Source organism: Mus musculus, chromosome 8 (genome assembly GCF_000001635.26).
Source record: "Mus musculus strain C57BL/6J chromosome 8, GRCm38.p6 C57BL/6J".
NCBI lineage: Eukaryota > Metazoa > Chordata > Mammalia > Rodentia > Muridae > Mus > Mus musculus.
Genome location: NC_000074.6, coordinates 109,670,508 through 109,693,577, shown reverse-complemented (window position 1 = coordinate 109,693,577; position 23,070 = coordinate 109,670,508). Strand labels below are relative to the sequence as shown.

General features: G+C 45.1%; 2 protein-coding genes across 14 annotated transcripts in view; one reads left to right on the top strand and one right to left on the bottom strand.

The window, feature by feature from the left end:
• Positions 1 to 280: 280 nt before the first annotated feature.
• Positions 281 to 22,257, top strand: Ist1 (increased sodium tolerance 1 homolog (yeast)). Of its 7 annotated transcripts, none has more exons than XR_001778470.2 (11): positions 281 to 394; positions 9,800 to 9,902; positions 10,800 to 10,980; positions 11,384 to 11,471; positions 14,071 to 14,154; positions 14,613 to 14,723; positions 15,892 to 16,092; positions 16,728 to 16,820; positions 17,776 to 17,935; positions 18,196 to 18,202; positions 20,937 to 22,251. XR_001778470.2 is itself a non-coding variant. In NM_001361562.1 (10 exons), exons 2-10 carry the CDS (start codon positions 9,815 to 9,817, stop codon positions 21,128 to 21,130), a joined length of 1,047 nt encoding a protein of 348 aa, NP_001348491.1. In that variant the 5' UTR covers positions 284 to 394; positions 9,800 to 9,814; the 3' UTR covers positions 21,131 to 22,257. The 7 variants fall into 7 exon arrangements, 3 of the variants coding, with proteins under 3 accessions (NP_001348491.1, NP_082294.1, XP_017168460.1); NR_155034.1 differs by having other exon boundaries at positions 284 to 394; positions 18,154 to 18,202; positions 20,937 to 22,257; XR_001778468.2 differs by having other exon boundaries at positions 17,776 to 18,202.
• The window catches only part of Pkd1l3 (polycystic kidney disease 1 like 3), a 58,484-nt gene continuing 56,318 nt past the window's right edge, over positions 20,905 to 23,070 (bottom strand). For 3 of the 7 annotated variants that reach the window (XM_017312829.2, XM_017312827.2, XM_017312832.2), the window contains exon 33: positions 21,777 to 22,964. In XM_017312829.2, coding sequence (XP_017168318.1) covers positions 22,857 to 22,964 — 108 coding nt within the window. In that variant the 3' untranslated portion in view covers positions 21,777 to 22,856. Of the gene's footprint in view, positions 21,113 to 21,776; positions 22,965 to 23,070 lie in introns of those variants that run through there. The other 4 variants (NM_001286454.2, NM_001039700.3, XR_003947281.1 and 1 more) reach the window with 3 other exon arrangements.

Here is a 23,070-nt window from a genome sequence, read left to right as displayed (position 1 = left end):
CGCGGGCGTTTGCGAGACAGTCTGCAGCCGGTTTTTCCAGGGGCTGGAAGAATCTGGAACAAGGGTACCGGGCACAGAATCCAGGAGAAGCCTCCACCCGCCCCGCCGCGCCCGGGGCAAATTGCAAGGCGCGCCCTTAGCAAATGACTCAACCCACTGCGTGACGTTAAGTGTCACAAGTCAGGTCCCACGCCTCCGCCGTGGGAAATAGTCCCTCGCTCCGCCCCTTGTTGTGTGCGCAGCCAATCCCTGCTAGGTAGGGCGTGGCTAACACCGCCCCCTTGGATTCCTCCGCTCGAGTCCGCGGTGGGGAGGTCGAGGGAGTCGCCATTTTGGATGCCGAGCGGCTCCTCGGAAGTCGGCTTCTTCCGTTTTCACGTCCGGATCCCTCCAGGTGAGCGTGCCCTCCTTAGACCTAAGCATCTTTGTCTCCCTCTTCCATCTACGTCCCGCTTTTACGGAACCCCAGCGTTAGTCTGTAGGACCGTGAGGACAAGCCGTCCGCGCCGTGTCAGCGGGGGAAGCCCTGGCAGTCGGGGTCAGGCCTGAGGTCGGGCTCCGGCCGTGGGAGGAGGTGGGACCGCCTAGACAGGTGCTGGCGTCGCTGTTGCCCCCGGCATGAGCCGGGCACTGAGGAGACACCCCTCTGCAGTGCGGTCGGGTCGGGACCCTGAGGGAGGCCTTGTCCCCACCGCCGCGGTTGCTGCGGGGTGAGTCAGACCAGGAGAGCCCGAGGGAGCGCTCCTCTTCCGGGTCCTGGGGTCAGGCGTGGCCCTCAGGACCTTGAACTTGAGCTAGGATGCGGACCGGACCAGGGCTGCGGCCGACTGATGTCAGGGGGAGGCTACGGGGGCTTATTGTGTACAGTCTGTTGTTGTTGAATGGCTCCCGGGAGGAGACTGTCATTTCTTTTGTTGTGCCTTCTTGGTGTTTGTTCTGGTTTTGTTTGTTTTTGTTTTTGTTTTTGTTTTTTTGTTCTTACGAGAACAAAACAGTATAATCCCTCCATCAAACAATCAACCTGTGTTTCATTGTTTCAGTCAGACTTTTCCATTTCCATATGCATGTCTTTTTCCAGCTTAGTAAAATATTAGTCGGTACATTTGTTAACATCTCACACCCTTCAAGGTTTTTTGACCTTCGTGGGGGAACTTCACCGCATCCTTGTGTTTAAGTCACGCGGCTTCTTAACATTTTCACTTGATAAAAACAATGCTTTCTTCCCCTGATTACTTTCGTAGCCTTTCTCTTTTTCTTCTTGTGCCTCTGGTTTCTAACAAGACCCGAGCCTCTAGAGTCCTTAAGTAGACTCTGATCCACTTAATTTAGGCTCTAATCGGGATCAGGTCCCAATTATATGTAACCTTTTGTGGTTTAAAGTGCCAACACTTCCCAAAACGAAGTGTAGTCTATGAAAATTATTTCATGTGGAACCCTTAAATTACTGATAACGAGGTTTCCTTTTTTTTTTCTTTAAATATTTATTTTATGTGTATGGTGTTTTGCCTAGACCCTTTATCTAGGGTCCCAGGCATATCTGCATCATGAGTGTGCTTGGTGCCTGTGGAGTTCAAAGAGGGTTTCAGATCCCCTGGAACTAGAGTTATTGGGCCGTTGTGAGCCACCGTGGGGGTGTTGAGAATTGAACCCAGGTCCTCTGCAAGTAAGCACCAGGTAGGCTAGGAGCTGGATTGAATGACGAGGAGGAAGGCTCATGTGGTGGCTAGGCATTTAGAGGCCCTTGTGGCCAAGCCTGGTATAAGTTGATCCTTGGTACTTGCATGAAAGAGTACCCACAACTGTTCCACGCTTGTACTGTGGCCCTTGCAAATGCATATGCACACGTGCACACACACACATCAAAGTTTGAAATTCCTTCTTCCTTAAGTTGGCACTCTCAACTGTTTGCTTCACAAACTCATTAGTAGCCAGTACCACAGTTGTTATTTTTCTGGTGTTCTGCCTGCTAGATTGATGAATTGCCAAAGGGGTATATTGAGGTTTCTAACTATAACTAGATTGTCGTATTTCTTTTTGCTGCATGTCAGTTTTTGTTTCATGTGTTTTGCATCTTTTCTCATGAGAGGCATTCAGAGTTACAGTTGTGTTTTCTTGGTGAACTCACCTATTTAGATGGCATGCTCTTCCTGTTAACAGTAATTAGTTGGTTCTTTTTTCATCTGGATACTATTGGGACAGGTTTGTTGTGTAGTCTAGGCTGGGTTACACTCATGATCCTCCTGCCTGTGTCTCTCATGCTGGGAACCACCTATGCACTAGTAGCCTTCTCTTTTATGTATATGCATGTTTTCCTGCATGTTCGTCCATATCACATGTATGTATGGTGCCCTCATAGGCCAAAAAGAAGGCATCAGATTTCCACCTCATCCCCTGTGGGGGAGTGGAGTTAACTGCAGTTGTGAGCCACCATGTAGGTGCAGGGAATACAGGGTCATGTGGAAGAGCAGCCCGTGAATGCTCTTGACTGACCATCAAGAGCCATCTCTTTACTGCCCCGGATCACCATTCTTGACATCACCAGCTGGTTGTTGTTGTTGCTGCTGCTGCTGCTGCTGCTGTTTTTAAGACAGAGTCTCATTATATAGCCCAGGCTGATATAGAACTTGCTATGTAAACTGGACTGGCTTCAAAGTCAGACCTCCCCAGCCTCTGCTTCCCAACTACTGGTATTAAATTCCTTTGCTACCAGGTCTGGCTAATCATCTGTCTTTTAATGGTATTTTTTCCACTCACATTAGTTACATAACTCGCTGTGTATTTGGACATCTGTTTACCTTCTGTTTGGTCATTTTCTCACTGCTCTTACTGCTGTGCTCCCTCTGGTTACTTGGTCACTTGTAGTTTTCCAGTGTGTTTTAAAGCAGAGATGGCTAAAGGGTGAAGTGGGCTGACTGCTTTTCCAAACCCCAGCTCTGGTTCCCAGCACCCACTTCTGCTATCTTCCCTGTAACTCTAGCTCCAAGGATCCCTGATGCCCTCTTATGGCCTTCTGAGGACTCCCACCTGCTTGTGGCTTAACAGACACACACATACACATGAATAAAAAGAAAAATCTTTAGGCACTGGAGAGGTGGCTCGGGCTAAGAGCACTGACTGCATTTCCAGAGGACCCTGATTTAATTCCCAGTACCCACATAGCAACTAAAAGCAGTCTGTAACTCTAAGATCTGATACCCTCACACAGTCATACATGCAGGCAAAACATCAGTGCACATAAAATAAAAGTAAATAATTAAAAATATTGGTGTGTGCAAGTGTGTATGTATGATATTGCCCTTGAAGTGATAGATGTGGCTATCTTTTTAGAGATTGTTTTTCCACTTATGGTAGAGTTTAGGAATGTTTGCATTATATAGATTGTTTTACCTTCTTCCCCCTTAGGTAATGCTTATACTAAGTATTACACTTATGTACATTGAAAATCAATCCCACAAAGTGTTATTCTAAGCTGTCAAGTGTAACAGAGTTGAGAGAAACAGTCCATTACATGTATTGACATATTTGTCATTTCTGTATCTTTCTATGTGAAAGGGTGTGTGGTGCTGTGTGTTCAGGTCAGAGGATAGCTCTAGAGTTGATTCTCTCTCTGCCTTTTTGTGGGTTCTGGGGCACGAACCCAGATCGCCAGGCTTGCCAGCAAACACTTTTACACTCAGCTTTCTCATTGGCCTTTTCTGTAGCAGTTCTTTTCCATTTCTTAATATATTTCTATTTTATGTGCATTGATGTTTTGTCTACATGTATGCGTGTGTGAGTGTCAGATCTTGGAGGTATAGACAGTTGTGAGCTGCCATGTGGGTTCCATGTGGGTGCTGGGAATTGAACCTGGATCCTCTGGGAAAAGAACAATCAGTGCTCTGAACTGGACAGCCCCTCTTTAGCATTTCTTTTACAGCAGTTCTGCTGAAGACAGACTTCACTTTCCCTTGCGAGAGCATTTCTGGTTTTCCCTTTAGTTCTGAGGAATGTTTTGATGGATGTAAGGTTTCCTTTCTTTCAGTATTTTGAAATGACTTTGTTTTCTTATGGTCTCTACGATCTCAGGTAAAAGTTATAGATTGCCCCTCTTTTCTGCCTTTTGGGACCTTGGATGTGTTGCTGGACTGGCCTCACTCAGGTGATCCTCCCTACTCATCCCAAGTAGCTGGGGCAGTAGGTTCATGCCACAGTATCTTTGGTTATTTGAATAGATACACTGTAGGTAATAGGGAATATATTACTTTTATCTTTTTTTTTTTCAGTTTTTAAAAAAAATCTATCTATGGCTGGATATGGTGATACTACCTTTAATCCCAGCATTTAGGGAGGCAGAGGCAGGTGGATCTCTTGAGTTCAAAGCTGGTCTGATCTACAAATTGAGTTTCAAAACAGCTAGGTAAACACAAGGAAACCCTATCTCGGAAAAAAAATAGATCTCTATCTGATTTTGGGTTCAGCAATTTGATTATGAAAGGATGAGGCATAAATCTCTAGGTTTGTTGTTTGGAGTTTTTCAAGTCCATGTGTTTATATGTGTTTAGGGGAATTTCTAGCTAATATTTTTTTCAAGTAGTTTTTGTTTGTTTGTTTTTGCATAGTATAAAGGTCAAATCTAGGGCATCTTGCAAATGTTTTAGCATTGAGCTATATTTCCAGCCCTTCTAGAATTTGATACACACAGGCTCCTCTGTTGTTTTGACAATATTTGAGGCTTTGTTAATTAAAATATTTTTTGAGGCTATAATTTAATTACATTCCCCCTTTCTTTCCTCTAAGTCCTCCTGTGTGCCCTTCCCTGACGCTCTTCAAATGAATGAGTTCCTTTTTCATACTTTGTTGTCCCCAACGTCTGTTTTCTCTGTGTAGCCCTGGCTGTCTTGGAATTCATTCTGTAGACCAGGCTAGCATCAAACTCAGAGATCTGACTGCCTCTGCCTCCAGAGTGCTAGGATTAAAGGCGTGCGCCACCACTGCCTGGTGCACTTTGTTCATTTTTATTTGTGTGTGTTTATGGGTTTGGTGTACATTCACATGTATGTGCAGGTGTGTGCATCTGTGTTCTTGCATGGAGTCCTGAAGTGGGTGTTTGGTGTCGTCCTAGCACATTGTCTTGCACATTGAGGCAAGGTCTCTGAACCTGGGATTCAGATTTTCTTGGTGAGGCTGGAAGCCAGCAAGCTTCAGTGAGCCTGGCTGCACTCAGTTCAGCGCTAGGATCACCGGCATATACTGGGTGTCTGTACATGCATACATACATGCATGCTGGAACGAGAACTTCCATGCTCATGATTGTACAACAAGCACTGAGCTGTCTCCAATTATGCTTTTGTTCATTTTTTTAAAGTCCATTTGAAGAGGTGGAATACCCAAAGCCAAGGCATTTTTTAAAAGATTTTATTCATTATTTTATTTATTATTATATGTAAATACATTATAGCTGTCTTCAGACACACCAAAGGAGCATCAGATCTCATTATGGATGGCTATGAGCCATCATGTAGTTGCTGGGATTTGAACTCAGGACCTTCGGAAGAACAGTCAGTGCTCTTAACCGCTGAGCCATCTCTCTCCAGCCCCACTTTTGTTCATTTTTATGAGATTTTTTTATAGTGTCTTTATTGATCATTTGGGAATTTCACATCATGTACCCTGTCTTAGTTAAGAGTTTCACAGCTGTGAACAGACACCATGACCAAGGCAATCTTATAAGGACGACATTCAGTTGGGGCTGGCTTACAGGTTTAGAGGGTTTAAAGCCCACGCCAACAGTGACACACCTAATCCAAGAAGGCACACCTTCTAACAGTGCCACTCCGTGGGCCAAGCATATACAAACCATCACGCACCCCATCACACTCACTTCTCAGTCCTCCCATGTCTGCCCCCACTCTTGTGACACCTGTGGTGGCGCACACCTTTAATCCCAGCACTTGGGAGGCAGAGGCAGGTGGATTTCAAGGCCAGCCTGGTCTACAGAGTGAGTTCCAGGACAGCCAGGGCTACACAGAGAAACCCTGTCTTGAAAAACCAAAACCACAAACAAACAAAAAAGGGAAATATTAAAAATGATTACGTCAAGTTCCCACTCTTGAGCCAGCTACTCTCTGCCCTGGCATGGGTCTCGCCGCCTCTGGCTCTAGTCTACCCCAGCAGTGACGGTCATCTCTGGAGCCTCTAGTTCCTTCTCAGCCATCAATCCCCTGTGGTCGGCAGTCACAGTTCCCCTCAACCCAGCAAATAAAACTCCAGAAGCTTATAATTAATCAGTCAGATTTGTGTATTGACAAATTCTCAATTCATAAGATGCCCATACAATAAATCAGAACCAATTAATTGATAATGGTATAAGCTGCCCACCTGGATTAGACAAGTTACCCCAATTACTTTATCCCTATATATTATATCTACCTGTGGCTGTTTAAAGCCACTGCATCTGAAGCATCCTGTCGTGCTTCCTTCCCTTCCCCCTCTCCACTCACAGGCCTCCTGCTGCACTAATATTTAATTGGACAGGGAAAATCCTCCCCCCCACATGTTAGTCCAATGTGTGTTGCCTTATACTCGTTGGAGCATGGTCAAATTCCCAGTAGCCAGCCCCTTAAAGTCTTCCCCATCCGTACGTTCCCACCTCGACCTCTGCTGCTGGAAGCCCTCAGCTGTGGACATACACTTCAACATCTTTATCACAGGGTTTTTTTCTTTCTTTCTTTTTTAAAGATTTATTTATTTTATTTATATGCGTACACTGTAGCTGTCTTCAGACACACCAGAAGAGGGCATCAGATCCATTACAGATGGTCGTGAGCCACCATGTGGTTGTTGGGAATTGAACTCAGGACCTCTGGAAGTGCTCTAAACCACTGAGCCATCTCTAGCACTCCCCTTATCACAATTTTTAAGGGAGCTCTTAGATGGTTTCTTGTCTAGGCTATTTATTTTATTTATTTATCTATTTTTATTTTTACTTTTTGAGTGGGAGGGGTTGTCATCAATTTTTTTTTAATTAATAGTCCTTTACTCCACCCTGTCCTCCCAGTCCCCCCTCAATCACACCCCCCCCCCCTCCGCCCCGGTGCTTCAGTTTTTTGAGACAGTCTCATTTTATATATAGCCTTGTCTGTCCTGGAACTTGCTCTTAGCCATGGAGCCCTCTTCAGTCCATTTTTTTCTAACTAGTCTATTGCTAGGGCTTGTTATGTATAGAAGGCATTCAATACATACTTGTTGTAGAGGCTGTTTGAACATGTAGAGCCCAGAGGTGAACCTCCAGTGTTGACCTCAGGAGTTGTCAACCTTGTTTTTTGAGACAGGTTCTTAAGTGACAACCTGGAGCTCACATGGTAAGCTAGGCTGGCTGGCTACTCTGAGCCCGAGGATCTGCCTGTCTCTACCTGCCCAACTTTCTATGTAGTTGCTGGGGATTGAACTCAGATTGTAAGATCTGAGCAAGTACTTTGCCAACTACACAGTCTCTGCAGTACCCCCACTGTGCCCCCATTTTCTTTTTTTCTTTTTAAAATAACATTTATTCTCTCGTTATATCCTAACCTCGCTTTCCCCTCCCTCCACTCTTCCCAGTCCCTCCCCCACTTCCTTCTCCCCTAGATCAATTCCTCTGTTTCCCTTTAAAAGAAAAAAAAAATAGTAGGCCTTCCAGTGATGTCCACCAAACATGGTCTAAATGAGATACAGAGACTGGCCACAAACCCTCATGTCATGGCTGGACATGGCAACCCAGTAGGAGAAGAGGGTCCCAAGCATAGGCAGGTCCCACAAGAACACCAGGCTATACAACCACAAGGCATATGCAGAGGACCTAGCTCAGACCACACAGGGTCCATGTTTGCCATTTCCTATTCTCTGAGCTCCTGTGAGACCCGCTTGGTTTCTTCTGTGGGCTATGTTCTTGTGGTGTCGGTGACCTCTGGCTTCTACAGTCCACCCTCACCCTCTTCTGTGGGCACATTCCCGTTTCCTTGTGCATGTGATCTGAGCTCTATCATAGTTTGTAGTGCAGTGAAGGATTCATGAAATGGATTGTTTACCTAGGATTTGGTTTCAGGTGAATTTAGGTTTTAATTTTGTGTGTCTCCCTATATTGCCCAGGCTGGAACTATTAGACTCAAGGAATCTTACCCCCTTTTTCTTCAGGGTTTAGAGGTATAGATACCATGCCTGGCTTGTGTTTAAGGTTTAGTCTCAGTTCTACCCACTGTTGCTGGTTGACTGGGTGCATGTTACTAGAATGTGAAGTATAATAGTTGTTAATGCTTGTCTTTCTTCCTACTTCCAATTCATCTCTGCTAGGAGTGCCTAAGAATATTGATACTGTTTGGCTGTATCGACGCATATCCTGTATAAGTATTGGCTTTAGAGTATTCTGCCTGACACGTGTCCACTTGTACTACCACACACGGTGCCGATTCTTCCTCACAAGTGTCTGCGTTGTCTTTATTTAGGATGCAGCTTCCTTAGGCTTTGCCAGCTGGAGGACCTTCTATTGTGGTTGTCCTAAGAATTTGGGTCATTTCTTTACAATGGGTTTCTCAGGCTGGTTGAGGTTTGGGGCAGATATTGTAAGGCCACTGTCTTGTTCATTCTTGTATGTTTAGTGGTATCCTAGGGTTCTGCCCACAAGTTGCCGACAGTCTCCTCTCCAGTTGTGACAATGCACAGTTTCCAGTCACTCCCAATTGAGAGACTCTAGGATTAAAGGTTTGCTTTTTCCAGCACTGTGATAGCTTTCTGGATTTTAATTATTTTTCTCTTCAGTAGATATAATTTCCCTGTGAGAATCGGAGGCTGTACTTTCCTAATGCCCAGTATCTAGCCAGGCTCTGACACATAATCAATAAATTCTTGTTGAATGGATGGATCGTATTTCAGCATAATGGATCAGAGATACTTTCTGATTCTGGATAGAAGTTACCCAGTGTAGTATAAAGGTTTCTGGGGGCCATTTCATAAAAGAAAGTATCCTGTTATCTTCCAACAATGCTTTTTACACAAGCAAAGACTCGTACTGTCTGTCGGTTGTCTTTTTCTTGCTTAATCTGTCAGATTTTTAAAAAAAGATTTATTTATTTATTATATGTGAGTACACTGTAGCTGTCTTCAGACACTCCGGAAGAGGGAGTTAGATTTTGTTACAGATGGTTGTGAGCCACCATGTGGTTGCTGGGATTTGAACTCAGGACCTTTGGAAGAGCAGTCAGTGCTCTTAACCACTGAGCCATCTCTACAGCCCAAGTTTTTTTGTTTTTGTTTTTGTTTTTTAATGGACTACTTCCTGCCTTATTTTTGTTGTTTTGTTTTTTGAGACAGTCTGTCTCCGTAGCAATGGCTGTCCCGGAACTATTGTATAGACCATGCTGGCTTCAAACTCACAAGAGAACTGCCTGCCTCTGCTTCCTAAGCACTGGGACTAAAGGAGTGCACTGCCGGTGATGCTTGGCCTCCTTGTCTTTTTAATCACCCTCCTCCCATGGCCACTACCTACATACATTTTTTTAGATTTCATATCTACTTGTTCTTGTGCACCCAGTTCTTTGAACAGTGATAAAATATATGTAAACAAGATGTTTAGATCAGGGCATTGGTTTAGAAAAAGGCTAGGGGGCTGAAGGGGTAGCTCAGTGGGTAGAGATGTGCTCAGCATGTACACCGCCCTGTACTCAATTCCCAACACCAAAAAGACAAAAGGAAAGAGACCACTCTGGCCTATGTTTCTAGCTTGCTTCTAAGTCGTGCTAGTTCCTGAACTAATTTGGACTCTTTATTGTACTGCTACTTTTTCCAGGAGGAGCAGGACAACATGCTGGGCTCTGGGTTCAAAGCTGAGCGCTTACGAGTCAATTTGAGATTAGTTATAAATCGTCTCAAACTGTTGGAGAAAAAAAAAAGTGAGTACCATTACTGTACCAACCCCACCCCCTGTCTTTTATGGGCGGCCAGCATCCCAAGCTGGGTCTCTCAGGCTAGTGATGTGGAATTTCTCAGAGCTGTGTGGTTAGGATACATGTCTGCCTCTTGTGTATAGTTACACGGAGACACTTGGTTGCAGAGAAAGGGACATGATGTTGACCCCACTGTTCTCCTGTGCTCTGCACACATGGGTTTCACATCCATGCATTCAGGTAAATGCTAGTCAGAAGTATTCAGAGAAAAAACCACATTATAAGAACCATTTATGTAGCATTTCTGTAATTCAGTCTAAGCAATCTAAATGTGGTTAAAAGCACGCAAGAGGCTGAGCATAGATGACCTGCACATTTTTTTTGCCATTTTCTATGTCTTAGGCGCTCACGCCTCCTTATTGTGGTGCACATAGGTATCCTGGAGCCGGTGGCTCCTGAGTTGACAGTGCTAGCCAGTGTACAGTCTTTTTTTTTTTTTAAAGAGTTATTTATTATTATATCTAAGTACACTGTAGCTGTCTTCAGACACACCAGAAGAGGGCGTCAGATCTCATTACGGATGGTTGTGAATCACCATGTGGTTGCTGGGATTTGAACTCAGGACCTTAGGAAGAGCAGTTGGTGCTCTTAACCACTGAGCCATCTCTCCAGCCCCAGTGTACAATCTTCTCTGTACAAGATGGCAAATTCTAGAACAGTAATGAGGGGAGTAGATGTGCTAAGGGGCTGTGAGGTAGGCTGCTGTAGATTACAGCAGCCGTCTTCTCTGGTGGGTGAAGGTCGTCTTCTCTGGTGGGTGAAGGTCGTGTTCTCTGGTGGGTGGAGGTCTGCCAGGGCCCAGTGCACTACTGCTGTGTGACTGGAGTGGGATTTGTGTCCCAGCGGAACTGGCTCAGAAGGCAAGGAAGGAGATTGCTGACTACCTGGCCGCCGGAAAGGATGAGCGAGCACGCATCCGTGTGGAGCACATAATCCGGGAGGACTACCTCGTGGAGGCCATGGAGATCCTGGAGCTGTATTGTGACCTGCTGCTGGCGCGCTTTGGCCTTATCCAGTCTATGAAGTAAGATATCTCACCTCAGAGGCTAAACATATCTGGAATTTGAGGATGGAGTAATAGTTTCTCAGCCTGTGTGGATCTGCAGCAGGCTAACACTGAGAGGTTCTTTCACATTCCCAAGGATCTTTTGCCTGTTAGTGAAAAGAAAGCAGACCCTGAAGTCCAGTGTCTCAGGTTTGAGTCTCGCTTGGGTCAGCTTGTCTGAGATTTGTGCACTTGGGCATGTCACTTAGTTTTAGTTTCTCCACAAGCAAAATAGGGAAATGAAATTGCTAGAATGCCAGTTACCAGAAGCCAGTGTAATTGTGAAATAACTGTGGATGTCATCTGGTATGTGACGTGACAACTATGGCTTTTGTTGGTTTGTTTTAAAGGATGTTAAATGACATATTTTTTTCTTCACTAGGGAGCTAGATTCTGGTCTAGCTGAATCCGTGTCTACACTGATCTGGGCTGCGCCTCGGCTTCAGTCAGAAGTGGCTGAGTTGAAAATAGTGAGTATAAGCAATTTCTATAATGTCGGTAGGTTTTGTTATAGACAAAGTCTCACTGTGTCACTGGCCAGTCTCTCTGGCCTGGAACTTATATCCAAACCTAGAACTCCCAGAATTCTCCTCTTCTCTGCCTCTGAGAGTGCTGGAATGAAAGGAAATGCCATCATGCCTAGCCTGGGGAGGTTTTTGGTATCTTAATTAAAGTCTGTTTATTGAGCTGGGTATCTTGTACACAAGCTTCTGGCTGTGTTAATCAGTTACTACTCTTCACATCTTCATAGCCTAGAAGAATTTTGAGAATTTGAACAACTTTTTCTAGAGGGCTAAATTTACGTGCTAAAGGTTGTTGCCTGTCTTAGTCAGGATTTCTATTGCTGCCACAAAACGTCATGACTAAGAAGCAGGTTGGGGAGGAAAGGGCTTATTCAGCTTACACTGCCATGTTGTGGTTCATCATTAAAGGAAGTCAGGGCAGGAACTCAAGCAGGGCAGGAACCTGGAAGCAGGAATTGATGCAGAGGGCGTGGAGGGTGCTGCTTACTGGATTGCTTTCCCTGGCTTGCTCAGCTCACCTTTTTATAGAACCCAGGACCACCAGCCCAGGGATGGCACCACTCACAATGCCCTCCCCTCCCTTGAGGAAACTGAGAAAATGCCTTACAGTTGGATCTTATGGCAGTATTTTCTCAGCTGAGGCTCCATTCTCTCTGATGACTCTAGCTTGTGTCAAGTTGACATTTTGTGTGTCAGCCAGTACAGTACCTTAAGTTAGTCTTTGGTTGACTGTAGTAGTCTGTGCATAGTCCCTGTGCTTTGCAGGTTGAGGCAGGAGCATGAGTAAAGGCCAGCCGGACTTCATCCCATGACCTTTCTCAGAAGGGACAGGAGGTCAGGGAGGGACAGGGAGAAAAACATGTATTTGACACGTGTACATGTATCCATTTTGCTTTCTGTCATCTTGTTTTTGGGGGTCAAAACCTAGGCCCTCACATACTGAGCAGGTGTCTACTGCTGAACTGCGTCCATCTCCAGAACATTTTTGTTGTTGTTTCTAAGCTCTTTATGTGTATGAGTGTTTGCCTGCCTGCATGTATGTATGCCTGGTTTCTGCAGAGGCTACAAGAGTTCCAGGTTCCTAGAACTGGAATTATAGGCAGTTATGAGCTGCCATAGCAATGCTATTTTTTTTTCTCTTCTTTTCTCTTCTTTCCCCTCCCCTCCCCTCCCCTCCCCTCCCCTCCCCTCCCCTCCCCTCCCCTCCCCTCTCCTCTCCTTTTTCTTCTTCTTCTTCTTCTTTTTCTTTCTTTCTTTCTTTTTTCTTTTTTTTTTTTTTATTGAGATAGGGAGTCTTAGGGTTTCTATTGCCGTGAAGAGACAACATGACCATGGCAACTCATAACAGAAAACATTTAATTTGGGGCTGACTTACAATTTCAGAGGTTTAGTTCATTATTGTCATGGTGGGAAACGTGGCAGCGTGCAGGCAGACATGATGATGGAGAGGCAGCTGAGAGGTCTACATCTTTGTCTGTAGGCAGTGGAAGGGACTGTGTGCCATACTGGGTTTAGCATGAGCATGTGAGACCTCAGATCCTTCCCCCAGGGACATACTTCCCCCAGCAAGGCCATACCCCATGTACCTCCTAATAGTGCGCTCCTTATAAGCCTGTGAGGACCAGTTACATTCATCTGCCACACAGCGTCTCAGAACGCAGAGTGGTTCTGAATTTGTTATGTAGCTATTAAAAGTAATCTTGAACTCTATAAGTGCTAGTGTGACAGGCCTTACTGTGGGCAGTTCACAATTTACAGTTCTTACACAGTTGTAAGCCATAAAATCAAAACATTTTAAGGTAACAAATCTATGTTAGGGCAACTCCTTGCTTTAAAAATCCTGGAGTAGCTTTCTGTGGTTCTCATGTTCTAGATCTCCATGATGTGGCATGTGGCTCCCATGGAACTTGTTTCATTGTTTCGGTTGTTACTAAATGCCTTAGGCTCTGCTCAAGACTCACTGACTTTGTTTCGGCTTTGTGAACTGGCTACGTTTTAGCCCCAGGAAACCTTAACATGTTTTCCTATAATGATTTTCTATCTTGTTGAACTAACTTGTTTTGTTTCTTACTATGCAGCCCTGGCTGGTCTCAAACTTGTAGGCGTCCTCCTGCTTCTGCCTCTATCTAATTAGGGGTTACAGATATATATGATACTGTACCCAGCTCTTTGCTTAGTTTTCTTCTGACAATCTTCTAAATATTGACAAAGCATTGGTTTCTTCATAGGCAGTCTCCCCTCCCTCTTCTGCTGGAGGTGGACCTTTGCTGGGTTATTAGTACTGTTAATATGATTTCGCATATAGATTATAAGGCTCCTTAGGAATAGTGTCTTGTTTTTGTTGCTGTTTGTTTTTGTTTTTCAAGACAGGGTTTCTCTGTATAGTTCTGGCTGCCTTGGAACTCCCTTAAACAAACAGAAATAGTAGATATTGGTTTCTTATTTTTAAACCTAGTAATAAAGATATGTTTAATGTTGATAAGGAGAAATTGTGAAGCTGTTTATGAGAGTGGTTTCTGTTAGTAGTTTTTCTTTTTCTTTGTAGGTTGCCGATCAGCTCTGTGCCAAATACAGCAAGGAATATGGCAAGTTGTGCAGGACCAACCAGATCGGGACTGTGAATGATAGGGTAACGAACCGCTCTGATTAATAGGACCCAGGGGGACAGGTAGTTTGATTACCAGCAGGCCTTTGAGTTGTACAGGTGCATGGTTGAGGTAGCTGGGGATATATTTTGTAGTGAAGGCAGAGGGTACCTGTGTGGCCTGCAGTGCAGTCTGGCCCTTTCCCGGCCTGGAGCCCGACTGGTGAGCTGTTCTCTTTTTCCATCCGCTGTGAGTTAGGAAGGCAGGAGGAAAGTGGAAAGAAGGGTTGGCGGAATGAAGGGGGAGGGCATTGGTGCTGAGAACCTGTCTCATAGCTAGAGAGCGAGGAAAGCCTGCATCCTGTAGTGTGCCTTTGACTGGGAACTAGTTCATCTTTATTCTTATCTTCCTCAGTGTTACCAGAAAAATGAGAGAAACTAAGAAGCAGGTTGGGACTAGGCTGGTTGTATGGCTGCTTCTTAACACCAATCTTTTGTCACAGCTAATGCACAAACTGAGCGTAGAAGCCCCACCCAAAATCCTAGTGGAGAGATACCTGATTGAAATTGCCAAGAATTACAATGTACCCTACGAACCTGACTCTGTGGTCATGGTAAGTTTATGCCTGAGCACAGAGGAAAATGAGACTGGGTAGGACTTCTGGGGAACAAGGAGCTATTATTTATACTAGCTGAAGTGGTGCATGTAAGCCTTTGGTACTTTGTTGTATAACAATAAATATGACTGCAAATCTCACAGGTCACTTAACGCATGATATTGAGCAAACGGAGGCAGCCTGAGAATGCACAACCTTGACAGAAATGTTAAAGCATGGTATTTCTGCCTTTGAGTGAGCCTGAAGTCGAGAAGCCCTTGTATGTGGCGGTTCCCCAGGATCTACACAGTTCAGTTAGTGTGCTGTGTTCCAGGAGTGGGTAGACAGCTGAGTGTGGATAAACATGCACAACAAAGTCTCTGTCTTGACTCTAATAATGAATCAGCAAATAAAGTTAGTAGGGTATGGTAGAGGCTGGTACACCAACCAACCTCCAGCACACGACACACCCAGAAGGCAACATTCCCCCAGCTCTCAGGAGTATTAAATGTGTGCATGTTCTTTAGAGCTGGCCCTCTGCTGGATTAAGTTTTCTTTTCTGGAACATTTTCTTCCTGAATCTCCTAGGGCAGGGACTTTTTAAAAATTTTTTTTAAAAAGATTTATTTATTTATTTATTATATATGAGTACACTGTAGCAGTCTTCAGACACCCCAGAGGGCATCAGATCTCATTACAGATGGTTGTGAGCCACCATGCGTTTGCTGGGATTTGAACTCAGGACCTCTGGAAGTGCAATCAGTGCTCTTAACCACCGAGCCATCTGTCCAGCCCCTGGGCAGGGACTTTTAAACTCTATACTCTGCCCCCTTCCCTCCCTTGGAGACCTTCATCTCCCTTGCTTTCCCTTGCTTTCCCCTTGCTTCCTGAGGAATTGTCTGAGGCTGTGGTGCAGCATTGCAGTGTAGTGTTCTCCCTATATAATGCCTTCACTTTCCCTAGAGCTGTTGATGGCGTGACCATTATTATGAAAGAAAAGCAATATCAGATTAGCAGAAAAGTAGTTAATCCTATTAACTAGGGATGTAGAAGCAAGAGGATCAGTTCAAGGCTAGCCTGGGCTATCTGAGACCAAAGTAAACAGCTTTTATGCTTGTATGTGTAGCCCTAGACTTCTAGAGAACCTAGCCATGGCCTTGGGTTAATAAATGCCTCCTTTTCTTAGGCAGAAGCTCCTGTTGGGGTGGAGACAGATCTTATTGATGTTGGATTTACGGACGATGTGAAGAAAGGTGGTCCTGGAAGAGGAGGAGGGGGCGGGTTCACAGCCCCCGTTGGGGGACCTGATGGGATTGTGCCCATGCCCATGCCTATGCCCATGCCATCTCCAAATGCTCCCTTCGCATACCCACTGCCAAAGGGACCAGTAAGTATGTGTGTATAAAGAAAGTGTGCACGTAAGCTTTAGACAATGTTGCAGAAGAGACCAGATGGGCTCTGGACACACTGAGAAGTTGTAGGTTGCCAGGAATACAGAATAACAACAACACTTGTATTAGCTGAGTAGTCGAACAAGTGTATTGAGGAACAATATCAGAGCCAGAAAAGTTCTTGGCTTTAGCTGCAAGAACTGAAGTAAAAATAAATAAATAAATAAAAATCTATAGGTAGTACTAAGAAAACCAGTTTAGGGAAAGTTATTAAACAGCTAGGAACCTGCTGCAGTAATGTTTTTTGTTTGTTTTTTTCCTGAAAACAAGAGCTTTCCTTTATCATCACGCTGAAGAGCCTTTGTTGCTAGGATGCTGATTTTATAGTAGGTCATTGGTAGCAATCAAGTTTTTTCCCTTTGAGGCAGACATTAAAGAACTTGATGTGATAACTGAAGAAGAACCTTTGTAGATCTTTACGCTTGTAGTCTTTGTGACGCATGATCCCTATGAGGATCTTGAATGTGTTCATATGTACACCATGTGCTTTTACACACATCTCTTCCCAGCCCATCTAGAAGTTACAGATCAGGAGGCAGGCAGGGTCTCTGATACCGTTTTTCTCTTGCAGTCGGATTTCAGTGGATTGCCAGTGGGGACTTACCAGGCCTTTCCTAACATTCACCCACCTCAGATACCAGCAACTCCCCCATCCTATGAATCTGTAAGTGCCTGAGCCTTTTGGTAAACGGCAGGAGAGTGAATCCCATGAAGAGAGCAAAATAATGACAACAGGGAAGGCAAACTTTTGATAAACTTAGTATGGGTTTGGTCTTGCTTCTGGATTCTTTGTTGCTTTCATCCCGCCCTGGAGATGGGGGGTGCTGCTGGTGGCATTTGTGGTGGGCATGCTGTGTCAGCACTGAAGCCAGGGAGCAGGAAGGAGCTGCACTAAGGAAGTTATTAAATGCTCTCATGGGCATGGTGGCACATGCCTACAGTCTCAGCACTTCAAGTCAGCCTGGACTACATGAGCCCATCTAAAACAGTAAAGGGAAGTAGTGCCTCTAAGAGAGCACTTCATGTGGAGACACGCGTCTTACTAAACCAGTCTGAGGATTACACTGAGCTGCTGTAATTTGATACTATATTTATTAGAGCACCAGGCTTTCTGTCTTTTAAGTTCACAACATTCATGGCAAAGGATAGTAATGGGGTGTTTGACTTAACCAAGTGTCCATAGTTAGTTACTTTTGGCCTGTAGCATTTAGTCCACATTTTATTCTTGTAGTTAAAACTTAAAATAGAGCAACCCTGTGGCAGTTTGGGAGCTAAAGTAGATAGATCACCCACAAGACTTTGTAGTTGAGCGGTGGGGTGCGCGTCTGCTGTGTGGGAGGCCCTAGGCACAGCTCGCAGCGCTTGCATACATTTTCATAAATGGCTCATGGGGTAAGGATGCCTTCAACTGTGTCTCTGCTTCAGAATTACTTGTTTTCTGCGAGTCTTGCATATACATACATGACTCATACATGCATACATGCCTTCAGAGCTGTTTCCAGCTCATGGTTTGCTTAGAAAACAAGTTGGTGTGGGATGTGCTATGTAAATTACTCACTAGGAAGCTCTCCCAGATCCTGAGTTTGCTTATCATTCTTCCCGTTGGTTTCCATCTCTAGTTGATGTGTTTTCTCCTGGAACTGAGTCTTTCTCAAGCTTTAGCATTCCATGTATCAAAACACTGTTTGTGGAATGAGGTGGATCTTCAGTCCTTGAGGCCTTGGTTCTGGTAGATTTCCTAGTTTGCTTTGCCTGGAAGCTGAAAAGTGTCACAGTGTGGTAAGACTTTTCTTTCTTTGCTTAGCAGGTCAGAGGTTGGTGTGGTGTCTTAAGTGGTTCGGAGAAGCATGGAGAGTCTAGGAGGCATTTTCCTAGGAGCAAATTCTGTTGCTTTTGGTGGATAGCTTAGCTTTTGGAAAACAAGGAGCTGCTGTTAGTGCTTTGTCTAGAGATGTCATTCATTGCTTTTTCCTTTGGTAACAATCTTTGTTTTGCAGGTTGATGACATTAATGGTGATAAAACTGTTTCTTCTGCACAGATTGTTGGTGAGTGTGTTTCAGAAAGCTTCATAGTGCTGCATTCTCTTAGTCTCTTACAGTTTCTCTCTCCGGGGCCATGGCATTCAACCCATGATCCATACCCTCTTTTCAAATATGTGTCTAACAAAGAACTCAGAACTTCTTTCTTCAGCCCCAATTTTTTAGTTCTCTATTATTTTTGTGTATTTATATGTATGTGGGTTTATACACACGAGTGTGGGTCCCCATGGAGGCTGGAGGAATCCTCCTGGGGCTGCAGTGATGGGTGGTTTGTTTTTGAGACAGGGTTTCTCTGTGTAGCCCTGGCTGACCTCCAACTCAGAGATCCACCTGCCTCTGCCCCCTGGGATTAAAGGCGTGTGCCACTATGCTGAGCTTGACAAGTGGGTTTTTTTTTAAAAAAAGATTTATTTATATGTAAGTACACTGTAGCTGTCTTCAGGGCATCAGATCTCATTATAGATGGTTATGAACCACCATGGGGCTGCTGGGAATTGAACTCAGGACCTCCGGAAGAGCATTTGATGTTCTTAACTGTTGAGCCATCTCTTCAGCCTTCCCCACCCCACCCCTTTTCTGTCTGTGTCTATACACCATGTGCAGGCAGTGCCCTTGGAGAGCAGAAGAGGGCATTGGATCCAGAGCTTGAGATAGACTGCTGTGAGTGACCGTGTGTGTCCTGGGGATTAAACCCCGGTCCTCTGGAAGAGCTTTTTAACCACTGAGCCTCTACTTGAGCCCCCACTCTGCACCCCAGCTCCCCAGTTGATTTTTGAAGTGAGGTATTAAAGGGTATGTTAGGTTTCTACTGTGATAAAACAAAGGGTTTATTTTGCTTTGCTTACATTTCTTTTTCTTTTTTTCTTTTTTTTTTTTTTTTGGTTTTTCGAGACAGAGTTTCTCTGTATAGCCCTGGCTGTCCTGGAACTCACTTTGTAGACCAAGCTGGCCTCAAACTCAGAAATGCCCCTGCCTCTGCCTCCCAAGTGTTGGGATTAAAGACATGCACCACCATGCCTAGCTTGCTTACATTTCTTTGTCACAGTCGAGGCAGGAATCTGGAGGCAGAAACCAAAGCAGAATGAGTACCTGCCTAAACTCATAGATTTGTAAAACTTTTTATTGATCCTTTGTGAATTTCACATCATGTATCCCAATCTACTTATCTCTGTCCCTGTACCTACCCTTCACCCTTGCAAGCGCCCCCCCCCCCCCCCCCCCAAATCTTGTTGTGGAAGCTGTAGTGTCACAGTGAGTCCCACAGTAAACCCTTTTGTCCATACTTCTTGGCAATGAGTCATTGGTCTGGTACAAGGCCTTTGGCTTCTGCTACTTAATCAATACTGGATCCTCACTGGGATTCTTCTTAGATATCTCGTTGTTGCCCTGTGTCATGGAGACCCTGTAAGTTTGGATCTGTAGAACTGCCCCTTTACATGCCCCAGCAGGTGGTAGATGGGGTAAATGTTGGGGTGGGCAACTCAAAGCCCTGGCTGGGAGTGAGTTGGTCAGCCGGCCAGCTCTCCTGCACCACCAGGGTGAGCTCTCTAGAGCTGCCCTGACTAACCAAGTCCCGTTGGCAAGAGGTGGAACCAGCTCTCCCACTCTCATGCCCTTGGGGCTGGCTCACCTGTGCCCATGCCAGCAGGGCCAGCTCTATTTTTCAGCCTGGTTTCTTGTACCACTCAGGACCTACATAGGAGAGGCATGGCTTCCAGTGAGCTGGGCCTCTGATGTTAATCTGGTGGCAGCATTTTCTCAATTGAGATTCCCCTTTCCCAAATGACTCTACTTTGTATCCAGATGACATAAAACTAACCAGCACAGAGGACAAAATAGGCACAAGCAATAAGAGTGAATTTTCATAAAGCAGGCCATGTTTTTGTAGTTAGTAAGTTAGAAAATGAAGTGCTGGACTGGAGAGGTGGCTTAGTGGTTAAGAGCACTGGCTGTTTTTCCAGAGGACTGAGGTTTAATTCCCAGCACCCATGTGGCACCTCATAACTGTCTATAGCAACAGCTCTGGGAGACTCAACACTCTTACATAGACATACATGCAGGAAAAACACCAATGCACATAAAATAAATTAAAAAAAAAGTGCTACTAGCACCCCAGAAAACATATCTGAAATTAGAGCAGTTGGGTGTGGGGGGTGCACCGGGAGGCTGAGGCCATAAACTCAGTGTAGGGGACTTGCCCAGCATCACAAGTCCCTGGATTTGATCTCCAGTATTGAAAGAAAAGGAGAAGGAAGGAAGGAGAGCCAGTGGAAGAACCGTATCCAGAATAGACTGTTATTGTTACATCAGATAGTACCAGTCTGGTTTTTTTTCTTTTTTCTTTCTTTCTTTTCTAGACAGGGTTTCTCTGTGTAGCCCCCTGGCTGTCCTGGAACTCACTTTGTAGACCAGGCTGGCCTCTGCCTCCCAAGTGCTGGGATTAAAGGCGTGCGCCACCATGCCGTGGGCCTCCTTATCCACTCGCTTCCACCTCCCTAGTGCTGGCATTTACCACCGTGTGCAGTTGTATGCAGTGCTGGGGATCAAACTAAGCTTTGTGTATGCTGGGCAAATACTCTGAGCTACACCCCTGGCCTCTCCTGCATTTTAATTCATTAATTTATTTATTTAGCCCTCTGCCAAAAGGGATTGTGGGGTGTTTGGTACTGGTTTTGTCACAGAAGGCTGAGTCATTCCTCTGCCACTTGTAAGATTGTGCTCTTTGACCTGATTTAATTAGGACCCAAGCCAGAAGCTCCTGCAAAGCCCCCTTCCAGACCTGTGGATAATTACAACACCTTTGTACTGCCAGAGTTGCCATCGGTGCCAGACACACTTCCAACTGCATCTGCTGGAGCCAGCACCTCAGCATCAGAAGACATAGACTTTGATGATCTTTCCCGGAGATTTGAGGAACTGAAAAAGAAAACATAGGTCTCTTAAACCAGGCAGCATCCACATTCTGGAAGTTGATAGTGAACAGTTCTCCGTGTAACAGTGACTCTCCATGAAATTCCGTTTCCTCTGTTAACCGTCACTGAGCACTCTTCCTCGGGGCTCTCTGCTGCTCTACCAATTGTGTTGCTTTCCACTTCTTCAGTGATTCTTCAGTGATCCTGAGAGACTAACAGCTGGAGACTCTAGCTGGAGCAGTTGGCTCCTATTGGCTGTGTTTGCCTGTCTGTCTTCCTGTCACGTGGATCCTTGGTTCTTTCCCGGCCATTCCATTCCCAGGGAGTGAGAAGTATTGTGGGTAGAGTTGCCAAAGATGGCTGGACCATGGAAGAGAGTACCCTATGATGGGTTTCAACCTTGACTCGTAAATACTTCCCTCTGCATGGGGGTGATCGTAGAGAGAATCAAGGCTACCATGTGTTTTCTCATGAGTCAGAAGATGGCTCAGGAAGCCACTGTCACGGTTCCTGGAGGCTGGGCCCTCTCATTGACATGTACACTACTCCTCGCTGCAGGGCACTGTTCCACCTGGATCCAGTTGCAAAGTTTGGAAAAGTTCTCTTAGTTTTACTGGATTCTCAGGGAGCCCTCTGTGGCCTTTTCCTTTATTTTGAGTGCTGTTTCCTTTTTAGGAAAGAACAGCACTGTGGAAATTTGCTTTTCCCCATAGCATGTTAGGAAGGAAGTACAGGTCGTTACCTAAGCTAGCGTGGGCTTCCAGTTGCCTTAATAGAAGTACTCAAGTCTCTTGGGTAGAGATCTGGAAGCCTGCAGGAGAGGAGGGGTACTTGTTTTCATTGGAAAACTTTTATGATTAAGGGACTCTTTACAAACTGGCATCTTAAGTTTTAGTGCCATGTCGCTGTAGTCTGCTGCTTTCCTGGGTGGATGAACCTCTTTATTATGGTAACTTCTGTGCTGCTTTGCCCCTAGCCAAGGCTCTCCTTCCCCAAGAGGTTAGCTTTGGCATTGGAAGATGAGATTTTTGCTTACCTGTAGTATTTCTGTACATACCTGTTTCCAGCAACTTCAGTGTCAATGTTTTTGATTTATTTGTGTCTTATAGCTCTAGCTGCTAATAAAGATCCCATGTCCTGCTTTCTCTAGTGTTGGTCAAATGAGTGAATTTGGATTTTAGTGGACAATAGTTACCCAGGTGACCCACGTTAGTGTACAAGGCAGATCCAGCCTTCACTTTCCTCTCACCACTGCAGGTGTCAGGGGCTGTTGGCAGCTCATTTCCATCCTTTGATTGGAGGTCAGATGGCATCAATGAATTTGCTCTGCTGCTCCATTTAGTAAGCTGCAGGTGTGCTCACCCTTTGGGCATGAGTGGTGGCATTCTGTTACCTGTTGGTTGGCAGTGTAGTGGTGCTGTGTTCTTAGGGTATCATCCTTAATACTCTGCTGATACCCACCAGCAAGAATATGGAGACAAGTGGACTTTGATTCTCCACTAACACAAAGTGTGATAATAGAGTGAAAGGTAAGCTATGCTGGGCAGTGATGAAAGCAATGAGAGTTCATCTTAAGACACCAAGGTCGCCGGGGGCGTGGTGGTGCACACCTTTAATCCCAGCACTCGGGAGGCAGAGGCAGGCAGATTTCTGAGTTCAGAGCCAGCCTGGTCTACAGAGTGAGTTCCAGGACACCCAGGGCTACACAGAGAAACCCTGTTTCCAAAAGCCAAAAAAAGCCACTAAGGTCAATACCCAGTGTTGTCAGCGTGTTCCTCAGATGGATTCTGGTGCAGGCGGATTCCTAACAGACTTGAGAGCTTTTGTAGTAACATATCTGTCAGTGTAGCTTCTTTCTGAGTAGTTGAAGACAAAAAAGAGTAAGTGAATGGAAATTGTAGGGGACAGTACCAAGGATACCCCTCCAAACAACCCCACAAACATAGTAGATAGTAAAGATAC

Bases quoted from the DNA above. Each gene is read 5' to 3' on its own strand.
- Ist1 (NM_028018.2), top strand. From the start codon at position 9,815: ATGCTGGGCTCTGGGTTCAAAGCTGAGCGCTTACGAGTCAATTTGAGA. The intron at 11,472-14,070 runs GTGAGTATAAGC...TTTTCTTTGTAG, and splicing joins AAGTGGCTGAGTTGAAAATA to GTTGCCGATCAGCTCTGTGC. The intron at 16,093-16,727 runs GTAAGTATGTGT...TTTCTCTTGCAG, and splicing joins ACCCACTGCCAAAGGGACCA to TCGGATTTCAGTGGATTGCC.